Consider the following 12,952-nt stretch of genomic DNA (forward strand, 5'->3'; position numbering starts at 1 on the left):
CCTGGTGGAAACAGCCGGCTCCCGAGGATGGGCCGGCCACGGGGCCACCTCTTGACTCGGGGTTCGGGCCAGGACGGTGGTGGCTGGCTTCCCGCGAGGAGGTAACGAGCAGCTTTGAGGCTGGGCCCCCAGATGTGACGCGTGTCCAGGGCTGTGCCGCATGGACCCCACGAGTCGCCGCACTCCCACTGCAGGAGGCTCAGAAGCGGGCTTGCAGCCCCCCAGGCCCAGAAGCAGGCAGAAGATGGACGCTTGCAGGGACAACACGGACACAGGTCTGTCTGCAGCAGCGAGCTTCCCCAGAGGCCTGGCTGCCAGCGCCCGGCCCTCACAGAGGGTGGACGGAGGGTGGACAGCGGCTCAGCTAGCAGCAGCCGGACAGCTGGGGGAAGGAATGTTTGGGGGTGTCTCTTCCGAGGCGGGCCTGTGTCTGTGAACGGGTGTTTTACAAACCCGGTCAGTGACGGGTCACCGTCTCCGGCCGCCACAGTAACCATCAGACTCAGAAGAGAACAGTCGGCACCTCCTCGACGAGCTGTCAGACACGCGACGCAAACGTCACACGCTACTGAGGCGGGGGGCCGGACAGAAAGCCCTGGGCCTCAGCCCGAGCTCAGCTTCCCACCACGTCCTGCTTCCTGCAGCCCCACAGAGAGGTCGCCCTTTGAGGAACTGGGGGTCAGAGACCCACTTCCCCACACACTGGTACCTTTAAGGAACATACCTGAGCACCTCTGAGGGGGGCCTGGCCACCCCAGCCTGCTGCTCACCGGGGCTCCAGGACCTCCCAGGGCGGATGTCGGAGGTGGGGGACAGACGCTGCAGGATGAGACACCTGCCCCCGCTCCAGCCCTCAGCCCCTGGGAAGGTCCCGACGGCGCTCTGCCAACAGAACAGGGACGAAGGGGTGCAGAGGCAGGTGGCCTGGCCTGAAGCGGACGCCTCCCCCCCGCCCCGGGCTCCAGCACAGTCCAGACTTCGGCCGCACGGGTCTGGATCATCTCTTTGCGAGATTCTTCACTTAGTTGACTTTTACAGGGAACAAAAGGGCAAATCAGACCCACATCACCCCATGTTGGTAACAAGCCCATTTACAACACCCAGCAACCAACTCAACGGAATCCCTGCCGACCATACTCCCAGCCCACGGACCTGTGCCCACAGACCCCGGGGCCACATGTCCCGGGCATCGACACCTGCCAGCCCACCCAGCAGGCACACACGGGCCTGTCACAGGACCCTCCGGCACCAGGCTGCAGATGGCCTGCTCCGAGACATTCTCCTGCGTCCCTGCCGGGTCCACCTGAGCTACCGTGTAAGAAAACACACCCCTCCACCCACCCCCACCGAGCCACAGAGCGCAACCACGTTGTGCAAACGGCCAGCTCCTCCTCGCAGCTCTTAAGACACATGTGAAGACACTCCAGTGTTCAAGTCACTGCGATCCTGAAATCATCTCCCTGCGAGGGGGGGCAGAGGCGCCCTCTGTGCTCACACCTGGAGCGAGGGCCCAGGAAGGCAGCTCCGGAGACCAACCCTGACCTGAGCCACAAGGCACCGCCTCTCCTTGCAGGTCTGCACACTGACCAGACCCACGGAGTAATAAGAAAGACTGGTCAAAACATCCCAGGGCTTCAAAACCTTCAGACATCTACTGAGGCACCCCGCACTTGCTCCTGCGCTGAGGGGCAGAGAGCAGCCCGCCCCGGGCCAGCTGTGCCCACGAGGGGGGCACTGTTCCTCTTCTAATGGGGGCTTCAACCAAGTGTCCTCTGGGTCCTTGTTATTTCAGGGCATGGTGAAGTGGAAGGCTGGGACATCAAGCATTAACACGCTTTGTGAATGCCGGTCCCACCGTAAGCCCCTCGTGCCCACACACCAAGTCCCAGCCAGGCCCCGTGCGTCGGGCACACGCAGTGCCCGGGAGCCCTGGCCCTGGGGGAAGGCGGGTTGCCCAGGAAGCTGCGCCCCCCCCCCCCCAACCAGAGGCACATGCTCCGTTCACTTCACATCTGGATTTGGGACTGGTCCACCCCCACTCGCATCGTCCACTCTCCTGCCGCCCACCTTTCCGGCTGTAGGGGGAAACCCCTCTGGAGCACGCCACCCTGACTGGACGCTGTGACCTCAAGGACCCAACTAGGGTCCCGAGACCCAGTGCGGGGGGACCCACAGCCACACAGCCATCAGGGGGATGGGTTGAACTGGACGCAGGGACCTGCCAAGGGTGCCCAGCCCGGCTCGCGCAGGAGCCTGGGGCTTCGTGCCAAGGCCAGCAGCAGCTTCCAGCAGCAGGACGGACTCTCCCTGAGCTCCACGTTCACAAGGCCAGCCTCACGTGTGAGCATACGGAAAACGCGCGCGTCCTGGCGCCCACTCTCTGAGGTCCTGGGCTCCTGAGTGGACGGGGACCGATGCGGACGGGCCCCACTGCTCCTCGGACACAAGATACAACTTGCGTCGCATGCCACCAGCGGCTGGGAGACGGCACGACCAGAGGCCGGCCAAGGACACTAGACAGCCAGTCCTCTGAATACACAGAAAATTCAAGTAATTTATTTAAAAACTGCTTCGTCTCATGTTGAAATATATATGTATATGTATATATATTTGCTTTAGAACGCTCATATTGCAGCATGATTGTTCATGCATCTTAAAGTTCTTTATTTAAAAAAACAACTTGAGGCAGCGAAGTATTACCATCGTCTGCGTCCAGGTGACATCTGGAAGCGGAGACTGACCATTCCCGAGAAGACAAGCAGAAGCTGCCCAGTGACAGAAAGACTGTGGTCTGGAGAGCGTCCCGAGTAGCTGCGGCGGTCCGGGACGGCACCTTCCCCCAAGCCCGAGTTTGGCTTCGATGCTGAGAGCAGAGACACGGCCGGAGTCCTCCGGGGGGTGGGCCTTCCTTCGGTCCCAGACACCGGCTTCACGTGGCCACTGCTCCGATTCCAGCGTCAAGTGGGGTGAGCAGGCGAAGAGGTCAGAAGAGGTCAGAAGAGTCCCAGCGGGAGGCGTCCCACACACCCGAGGTAGGCCTGGCGGCAGGAGCCAGGGGGCAAGGCCGCGCCTGGAGCTCTGCCCTCATGATTTCCCCAACAAATGGTTTAAACACGAGTCAAAGTGCAACGAAAGAGTCCACAACCTCTCCGGGAAGCTTCGGACAAAGACGACGGGGCTGGGGGCCGGGCGTGGACATGTGCGCGCACCTGCCTGGGAGCCATCTGCTCGTTGGGACGCTGCCCGCCGTCCCCGCAGGTCACCCTCAGCTCACCCTCTCCCGCCCACGGCGTCCCTGGGACCCTGCCTCCTCCTGGTGCTGGGTGGGGGCGGCCGCCGCCTCCCGCTGCCCAGAGGCAGGCCTGCCCCACGCGCCATCTGTCAGAATCTCTGAGGAAAAGAAGAAACGCTGTTTCTTCTAAGAAAACCAGTTTTGAAAGAAAAAAATTTTTTTCTAAAATAATGATAAAGAAGAATACTCTCTGATAACTGCAGCACCAACAAAACGTGAGACCCGACAGCACGTGCCTGCAGGCGTCCCGTGAGGTGCAGGGAGGCTCAGTCACTGGCTACGGCTGCCGCCTGAAGGGCTCGGACAGCAGACAGCGAAGGGCAGCACGTACTTCTGTTTTCAATTATAACCTTGGAAATGAAAATCGTATTTTTCTCTAAATTGCTTGTGTCTACTGTAAATCTGGCTTATAATTTAAAAACATGCAGAATAATATACCTGCAGAATAAAAGCTGAAATTAGAAGATCTTTTTCAATTAAAAAAAAATATTTCAAATGATTTTTTTAATTGTGGAAAAAGTAATTAGGGCGAGGCTCAGACCATGGACTCCGTCTCCACCAGCCCCTGCAGGCCCTCCTTCCGGGACAGCGTCAGGACGGTGGGCTTCTGGCTGCCGTCCCCACCGTCACCTGACGGCTGGGAAGACAGGCCTTTCTGCTCCTCCTTGGCCTCTTCCGACACCTCTGGGTAGATTACCAGGAATGTGGCTGTCAGGAAGCCCAAGAAAGAGCCCACGGAGGCCACCATGGGGATGACGCGCACGGTCCCAACGGCATCAACCACGCCCCCGAGGGCAGACGCTACCAGGATCTGGGAGATGTACACCTGGCAGGACAGGATGGCGCAGTCTATGCCAAAGCCACGCTTGGAGTTCCCAGGGCTGTGGTGGACATACTGCAAGAGAAGAGAGCACAAGAGTGAGTGCCGTGGGTGCGGGCTGAACCATCAGTCAACATTCCTGTGGTTTGAATATTAGCTCAGAAGTCTGGAAACAAAACTTGCCTTCCACTCAGCTGCTTGGCGACCACTCAGCCTGTCTCCCCGACCCCGTCCCACTTCTATTCAACATTGTATTGGAGATTCTGGCCATTGCAATAAGGCAAGGAAAATAAATAAAATGTATTAAGGATTGGAAAAGAAAAAATAAATCTCATTATACACGGATGATGGGATTGTGTATGATGTCCGAAAGATTCTACAGATATGCTCTAAGAATTAGAAGAATGCTATACTATAAAGTACTATACTATACAGTACTATTAAGTTGATAACTCTCCCCAAACTGATCTATATAATCGATGTGTTTCCAACGCAAAAGCCCAGAAACTGATCTAACATTTAGATGGAAAGTAAACGGTCAAGAATACCCAAGACAATCTTAAAGAGGAACAAAGTTGAAGGACATACAGCACCAGGTTTCGGTCTTATTATGAAGCTACTTAGAAAAGAACACTTGTCTGAGGACACATTGGCCAGTGGAAGAAGACAGAGGGACCAGAAATGCCACCCCCACAGACAGGCACCCAACTCAGACAAGGACGGCACAGCAGTGCAGGTGGGGGCCATGTGGCCCTAACAATGAGCGGCACTGGGTCACGCAGCTACCCGGATGTGGGAAAACAATGAAGTCACGCTCTTCTACCTCAAACCACACACACGCACAACGTCGTATCCCAGGTGGACTGCAAGCACGCACAGGACAAGGGGGAACCCAATGCCACCATCGGCAGAACGGAGCATAAGCTGTGGCCAGACGGTGAGGTACGAAAGGGAGGGAAGAGCCGCCCTCTGCAAGCACAGGAGGGAAGCACAGGTGTGAAGTCAAAGCAGACATTCCAGTCACATAAGGTTCAAACACAGGTAAGATGCCTACACGGGGTCAGAGGTTAGTACGAGGACCAGCTTTCTGCTGTTTCTGGGTCAGCATTAGTTTTTCCAGTTTGTTTTCCAAAAATCCACTAAGCTGTTCATTTACAGTTTGTGTACTTTTCTGTAACCATGTTATACTCCAACTAAAAAACTTATTAAAAAAATGCTATTACTAAGATTTTCCTTAGTTTGGGATCTGGTCGGCACCTAATCACAGTGGATTTATTTTGCTTCTGTAATTGTGCAAGAGAAGATTAAACATAGTTTAGGTTTAGGAAGAAAGAAATCTGAGTTTTGTGTTTCCTCCTTTCCTTTTAGGGTCTGTGTTTGAAGTTTGAGAACCATGGTCTACACCCGCACTGTGGCTACGGAACACTTTGGAAGGTGGCTGGTCTGAGTCGGGAGGTACTGCAGGCGTAAGATACACACTCATTTCAAGGCTTGGGGAGAATCATCAATATTTTATATTGAGTGTGTTGAAATAATGGTGTTTTGGATTGCAATAAACAGAATATGCCATCGAACTGCTCTCACCTGTCCCCTCCCTCTTTAGATCTAGCTACTCAGAGCATAGACTGACCCTGGTCAGTCATAGGACAGTGCTGGCCGAGCGCCCCTCCTCAGGGGTCTATGAGGGGACAACAGGGAGCAGGTGGTCTCCCACGTGCTCCACCAAAAAGCCCAAGATGCACCCGAAGCCTCCGGGCAGGTGCCAGTGGCCAGGGGTGGTGGCGGCCAGGCCACTGAAGGGGCAGAGCCTTTGCAGCCTTGCAGCCTGTGCCTCAGACTGACCCGGACAGGTGGCAGCTCTGCCGGTCCCTTTGGAACCAAAGACCAAGTGGAAGGTACAGAGCTCTGCCTAGAGAGGAGTGGAGAACGAGCATGGGCTTTGGAGCCAGATGGCTCTGATGATCTGACCTGATGTGCATTTTGGGCTGGTGACGCAGCACTTCATCCACTGCCCCCCATGTCCTCCCGCGCCTCCCCCCGCCACGGACGCACCTCCTTGATGTCATGGTACTGCCCGAGCAGGGCGTAGGGGCAGTAGGAGATGCTCATGGAGACTACGCCCATGGTGCTGATCATGACCATGGCGACATAGACGTTGGCGAACATGGCCATGACGGCCGTGCCGATGGAGAAGCCCAGCGTCCCCAGCACGTAGATGACCCTGATGCTCAGATCGTAGTTGTCCAAGTACTTCTGTAACAGGGCTGCAGAGAGAACGCGGCCACAGTGACCCACAGACCCTGTGCTGCGCGCTCACCTCGCTTACCGCCCGCCACCGCCTCCGCTACGCGGAGCCCCACCCGTGCCTTGCGCAACTCCCCGGGGCTCCAGCACCTCAGATGTCAGCCCTCCTGGGTCCCAGAGCCCCGAGCCTGGTCCCATCTTGCAGCTCCCTGGGGCCTCCCTGGCCCAGACCCTTCCCACTAGTCCAGTCCCACACCCAGTCTTGACTTGGGATCTCGAGTTGTGGCTGGTTTCCTCATGGGTAAACCCTTCCGTCTACAGAGATAAACTGCTCACCCTTCCTGACCCTGCAGCTTATGTTACCTCCCCCAGGAACCATCTCTGAGGCTTTCCTGAGAACTCCTCTGTCAAACACAGACAATGCTGGCTAAAAGCTGCTTCATGGCCTTGGCCTTGGCCTTGGCCAACCTCAAGTCCAAGCCAGGCTGCAAAAAAGCTGACCTTCCCCTCCACGGTTCATGTACAGAATGGGCAAGACCAAGGCCAGACTTGCTTAGGAGACCCGGGACCCTGACTGTGCCCCATTCCCAGAAGGTGCCACAGCATGCTGCCCCCAAGGCTGAAGCCTGTCACCCCGACCCCCGTCCTCAAGGGAGAAACTGCACCTCCAGGGAAAGCCTCTCCTCCGTGGCACACTGCTCCCACAGCCAGCCTGATGGGTGCGGGCCCCGAACACACCTCATGCCCTCATGCTGGCCTTGGGATGCCGGCACCACCTGTCCCTGTCCTTCTGGCTAAGATGCACAAGACCCCTCTCCCAGGCTCACGGGCATGGTTCCTGCAGTCCCACCGTTCCCCTGACCCCGTCCCTGGCCAGAGCCCCTCTGTGAGGAGCCCCCGGGCAGGAACCAGCATACAGAGGACAGCCTGCATGGGGTCTCAGGGTGTCCCATTCCGGACACGCAAGTCTCCATGCTTCTGCCCCAGAGCTACAGCCCTGTTCCAAGTCAGGCCCACCTTCAGAGCAAGATGACCTTGGCCCTATTTCCCGTCACTGCGCAGCTCCCAGGGAGCGCTGCTTCTCCACCACGAGAATCGCTTACCTGAGCAAATGGCACCGGTGGCCGCGTAAATAACCAGGCCCCAGCAGCCCATCTTCACGCCAGCGTTGTAGGCCTGCCAGGCAGTCGAGTTGGAGGGGGCCTGTTCCACAAATGAGACTGGGGTTCAGAGGGGCAAGGATCACGTGCCCCACCCTTTGGGCAAAGGAAGTGACTTTACATCTCACCTGCGGGCAGGCTGTTTATTTTATAAACAGTGAGGAACGCTACACTAACAGGAGACTCGGCCACAGTATGGCCTGATCTCGGAGCAAGTGGTTTTAACCCCTCCCAGCCTCGCCCCTGCCCTGCACAGGAGCTGGAGGGGAGGGAGGCCAGAGCCTGTGCTGAGGCCACGTGGCCTGGTGTCGTGCAATGCAGCCATAGGTGTAAGCCAGCTGACGGCACGGGGAGAAGCAGATCTCAGCCGAGCTGGGCCACAGGGCAGAGCAGGTCCGTCCTCGAGCCGCTGAGCTCTGGGGCAGGCTGGTGCACAGCGGTGGGGCGCTGAAGCAATGACCCCCCCCCAAGGCTCTGCTCCCGCCTCGTGGAGCTCCTGGCGTTCCCAGCTACTCTCTGTGGCCCTCCAACCATAGCAACAGGGGCACACGCTGGCCACCTGCCCGCCGTGTGCCCGCCCCCTGCAGCCCCCGGGCCCCGGACGCGGCCTCAGGAGCAGCGCCTCTGACGCAGCATGCCAGGCTGTCGCCGCGGCCACGCGCCCCCGGGCTCTCACCTTGGGGTCCCCTTCAAAGATGACCTGGCCCATGAAGTCGGTGTAGAAGACGGCCTCGGCGATGACGGAGAACCAGGTGAGCAGGTGGCAGAGGCAGAGCCGCGTCAGCTCCTTGGGCATCTTTAGCATGGACAGCCAGAGCAGCCGCACGCTGGTCTCGCCCTCGCCCTCCTCGCTCTCTGTGTCCCCGCTCGAGGTGGTGGCCCCGCTCTGGTTGCGGTGCCGACAGCGCTGCCGCTGCCGCTTCTGCAGCTCGTACAGGTCGCTCATGCTGCGTGAGGGCTTGATGAGGACCACGGCATTGGCCCGCCGGTAGCGGTAGCGGTGGGACCCGATCTTGCCGTAGTAGGAGAAGGTGCTGGAGGCCTGCCGGCGGAACATGTGCCTTCGCCGCCTCATGGAGCCGGACGCGGCGGAGGGCTTCACGTCTACCCTGGTGTAGCCGACGGGGCCGTCTTTCGGGGGAGAGCCGCTTCCGTTGGGGACTTTGGCTTCGTTCAAGTGATTATCGAGCAGCGTCTCGTCCTCTTTCGCGGTTTCCCTGAGCAGTGAGGCCAGGCGGGGCGGCCTGGCTCTGGTGAGCTCCTGGCTGGTACTGCGTGGGGTGCCGGGGTACGAGCCGTCGTGGAAGATGGAGGGCTCGATGTCGGGCAGGAAGGGCAGCTCGGGCTCCAGGTCCAGGGCGGCGTCGGGCACATGCAGCACGGAGTCGCTCTTGCTGCGCACCATGTCCACGCTCAGGCAGTCCAGCGTGAGCTCGTGCTCCGACTGCACCTCCTCTGGGAACAAGGTGACGTCACCATCCAGGACGTTCCCGCGGGCGGTGGGGGGCAGGGCGTCGGCCGCCTCCCCGGCCCGCTCCTGCTGGGGGCTGTACTGCTCCTCCTCGATGCTGAACAGGTGCAGGGCCACCGACACCACGAAGATGATGGCCGCAAAGAAGAAGAGCACCTGGTTCTGTGTCCGGAACCAGGCGCCCAAGAAGGTCTGGGTCCAGTCCAGCCCCCCCAGCACGTAGCCGATGGCCCCGCCGAGGCCTGAGCAGGTGGGAGAGACAGACGGAGCCTGTGAGTGGTGCTGGGCACCTCGACACTCCCTCCCAGAGGGGGAGAAGCTAGGAACTAGGAGAGATCTCGAAGGGCCTTTACCCTTAATCGTGGACCAGGGCCAGCCTTCATAGCTATGTCCTGAGTCAGGACAAGTTTTGGGGATGGAAAATGAGAAAACGGTAGGAAAACAAGATGAGAAACTACAGCTGACCCTGGGTTTGGAGTTCTCACTTAACAGACTCCTGCCTAAGGAATCAGGAGTAGCTATCTGTCAGGATAGGAAACAGATGGTTGCCCATGACTCTGGGCAGCGCTGACCGCCATCCTTTAAGCTCAGGAAGCTGCTGTTCCCAACGGATGTGAACAGTGCCCGAGTACAGGGAGAGGTCAGCAACGGCCTGCCCACCGCCTCGCCGACCAGCACCATCCAGCACGCCCGCCCCACCTGATGTGGGGAGGGAGGGCCTTGGGAACAGCCTGCCCCACGCTGGTCGTCCCGGGACAAGCCAGGGAAGGGCAGGGGGAGGGCGTACTCTCACCTGCAGAGAAGGCATGGATGTTAAGGGCCATGTCCTGCTCCTCGCTGTCCACCACATCCAGCAGGTAGGCCCGGATGGGGCCCTCGGTCGCATCGGCACTGAAATCCAGGACGACCACCCCCAGCACTGTGAGGACGATGCCAATGGGCTGCCGGTTGGGGACATCGCCAAGGGACAGACCTGACCGAACACACAGGGGCAGTCGGATCTCAGTTCCTGAGAGTAGACCGCCTCCTGCAAGGGGAGATGGCGACACTCTTGCCAACGCCAGAAAGGGGTGTGTTCCCTGGCACAGACTTTCAGTATAGACGACAGGCCTTGTTTTTCCATTTCTGTTATTTGCAGGGTTATTTTTTCTCCGCAATCGCGTCAGCTGTTAGGTGAACCTCAAAGCTTACTTACCTTCACATTTTGTCACTGAGAAAGGAAAACGGTCCTTCCTCCCCAACCTTCACCGGGGAAGGAGGGCCGTGCTGCGAGCACTAAGTGAGCACCAGTGAGAAAAGGGGACGTGAGCCCCGGTCGCGCACACCCAGGTGCACGCGCCGCACTGGGGTTCAAGGTCAGCTCCCAGGCCAGGGCCTGCTGCGGAGCGTGCGCGTCCACCTGGCCCAGGGCCTGCGGGGGCGCCGCCTCGGCGCTTACTGAACACGTGATGGGTCTCGCTGGTCATCCACTGCGGTTTCACACCTTCCAAGGGAAGACTGTTTGAATCTGTCCTACCGACGCTACACAGTAAGCGTGTTTGTTTTCCAACTCGCTTCACGAAGAACGAAGCTTTTAAGGCCAACGCTGATCACGTTTCGTGTGTCAGACCACACCCGAGGCACCCCACCAAGAACACGGGCCTCCTGTGTGGAGGACCACGCAGACCTCAGGTGACAGACCACAGGAAATACTCATGACCTCCCCCGGGGTCAAGCGCATTCTCGGAGCGGCCCGGAGTTCCAGAATGGTGTGGCTCAGGAGTGATGGGAATGGCCCCACGTCCAGCAAAATTCGTCCCTCAGCGGGTTATGAGCACCCGAAGGAAGCGACAATCACACGCCACATCTCACCTGCCTTGAACCCAGAGACCAAACTGGTCCCCCGATGGCTGAGCTACAGCTGGGTCCACGACACTGGCTGGCATCCTGTACCCGCGGATGCGGAGGGGCCGTGGGCACAAGACCCAGGGCTCTGGGGTGGGTCAGCTGCAGCACAGGTGCAGGGGAGGCGCCCAGGAGAAGCGTGAGCACAGCGAGATACAGGGTGCCAAGCAGGGGCCCACCCCCCCAGACAGCCTAGGAGAACGCCCCGGCTTTCTCTCTGGGTCCAACCACTGGGAAGGGACACCTGCTCTGGAGGTTAAAGGGGACAAGCTGAGAGTGCCAGCAGCCCCGTGCCCACAGGTTCCCAGAAAGTGCCCCCCCCCCGGACTTTTGGCCAGCAGGGTGCAGTGGCCTTCCTGGGCCCCAGCCCGTCCCCACACAGGCCTCTGAGACACTGAGGGTGTCTGGGGCCTCTTCGTGAGCGTGGCAACGTCACTGCTTTCCACCGTGCTTGATGCAGACTCGGGGCACGCTGGCGTAGGTCAGCACACAGACGAAGCCTCGGTCTTAGAAAGTCATTTCCAGAAAACAGGGTCTTGTTTTCAACAATTTTGATAGGCTCCCTCAGGGCAAAAACTATTTTCCCACATAGAGCTGCTTTAAAGACAAAACAAAACAACAACAACAAAGGCAGAACAAACCGTGAGTACACGAAACAGAACAAGTATGGAACTGGGTCTGGATGTTTTCAATACCAAGTCTGAGAAAAGGAGAAAAAAGAAGGGGGGATTTCTGAAACAACGCTGGAAACAGGACGTGCTGTCAGATACGCATGGAAAACAAGCGGGTCACAACAGGAAGTGCTTCCCTGTGAACAGGTTCCCACGGCGTTCCCACGTGGGGCCCAGCCCCAGCCCTGCCAGGAGCGCCCGGAAGCCCCGCGCCAGCCCACGGCCGGCCAGGCTGACCTCCGTGGCGCCACACGCGCGCTGGGAGCAAAGCTCCTGCCAGGACGCGGCGGGGCGGAGGGACACTTACCGATGGCAGAGCCGTTGAGGAAGAGAGCCACGCCGAAGAGCACGCCGACGCACAGTGCGAGGATGAAGGGCCGCCGGCGGCCCCAGCTCAGGGTGCAGCGGTCGCTGGCGGAGCCGATGATGGGCGTGAAGATGAGGCCGAGGATGGGGCTCAGGAACCAGGTGAGGCTGTAGTACTGCTCCGGAAGGCCTGCGGCAGACATGGCGGCTGTCACGGGCGAGCACGCAGACACACCACCCCGGGGCCGGGGCGCCGCCGGGCACGCACACGGGCCACAGGTACACCCGGGCCGGCAGAGACAGCTCAGGGTCCAAGAGCCTACCTCCGAAGCTGGGAGATTTGAAACCCACCAAAGGCCGACTGGGAAGCATCAGATGGCCGGAGGCCAGCACATGGGCCTCGGAGAGGGCGCCCCCGACAGCCAGGCGCCAAGTGTGACAAGCAGCACCCATGGGGCCCTAGCGCTGACCAGGGCCCCACATCTCCGGCTGTTCCACGCCCCCTCACAGGCACCAGGCACCGCGCCCCCATCAGCCCAGAACTGGGGTAGGAGTGAGGACCCACCCTGCCGCCATTCTGGGCCATTCTGGGCCTCACTGGCTGAAACCTACCCCAAGAGTCCCTCTGAGGGGCCGCACAGCCACTGATGTGCTCAACGACTCCCACAGTGGGCTTCTGAGAGGCCGCTAAGGGGCCAAGGAGAGGGGAGGCATAGGCAGGTGTTCCAGCCGGCACTGGAGGCCCACTCTGCTCTAACCCCCCTCGCTGCGCCCACCGTCCAGATGGGGAATCTCCAGCTCAGAGAGGTTAGGCAACCTGTGCTGGGTCGCACAGTGAGAAGGCAGGAAGACCCCCCTCGCGCTACACGCTGCCACTCTATTGCACAAACCCCGTGCCTGTCGCCAGGGGAACGGTGCACTCTTACACCAGAGCGCTACACAGCAGCTCTGCGCGTGACCGGCCAGACCCCACCCGTGCCGGCCATGGAAGAGCACACACTGTGGCTTCCGCTTACATGAAGTCCAAGTGGCTAACGGAGTCTCTGCCGGCAGAAGCCACGGTGGCCGTGGCCCTTGCGGGGGGGGGGGGGGGGGGGGGGGGGC

The 12,952-nt window shown here is 59.6% G+C and overlaps 1 protein-coding gene across 2 annotated transcripts in view; it reads right to left on the minus strand.

Annotated features, from left to right (window-relative positions):
* Positions 1–3,824: 3,824 nt before the first annotated feature.
* SLC45A4 (solute carrier family 45 member 4) overlaps positions 3,825–12,952 on the minus strand; it is a 35,874-nt gene continuing 26,746 nt past the window's right edge. The window contains exons 4-10 of one of the 2 annotated variants that reach the window (XR_005833671.1): positions 11,850–12,038; positions 9,781–9,960; positions 8,193–9,229; positions 7,460–7,559; positions 6,165–6,376; positions 4,296–4,375; positions 4,104–4,187 (exon numbers count right to left, since the gene is read on the minus strand). Coding sequence is in view for 1 of the 2 variants with exons in the window: in XM_040625835.1 (XP_040481769.1) it covers positions 3,828–4,187; positions 6,165–6,376; positions 7,460–7,559; positions 8,193–9,229; positions 9,781–9,960; positions 11,850–12,038 (2,078 nt within the window). In the remaining variant the exon portion in view is untranslated. Of the gene's footprint in view, positions 4,188–4,295; positions 4,376–6,164; positions 6,377–7,459; positions 7,560–8,192; positions 9,230–9,780; positions 9,961–11,849; positions 12,039–12,952 lie in introns of both variants that reach the window. The other variant, XM_040625835.1, reaches the window with a different exon arrangement.

Source organism: Ursus maritimus, unplaced genomic scaffold, assembly GCF_017311325.1.
Source record: "Ursus maritimus isolate PB19 unplaced genomic scaffold, ASM1731132v1 scaffold_9, whole genome shotgun sequence".
NCBI lineage: Eukaryota > Metazoa > Chordata > Mammalia > Carnivora > Ursidae > Ursus > Ursus maritimus.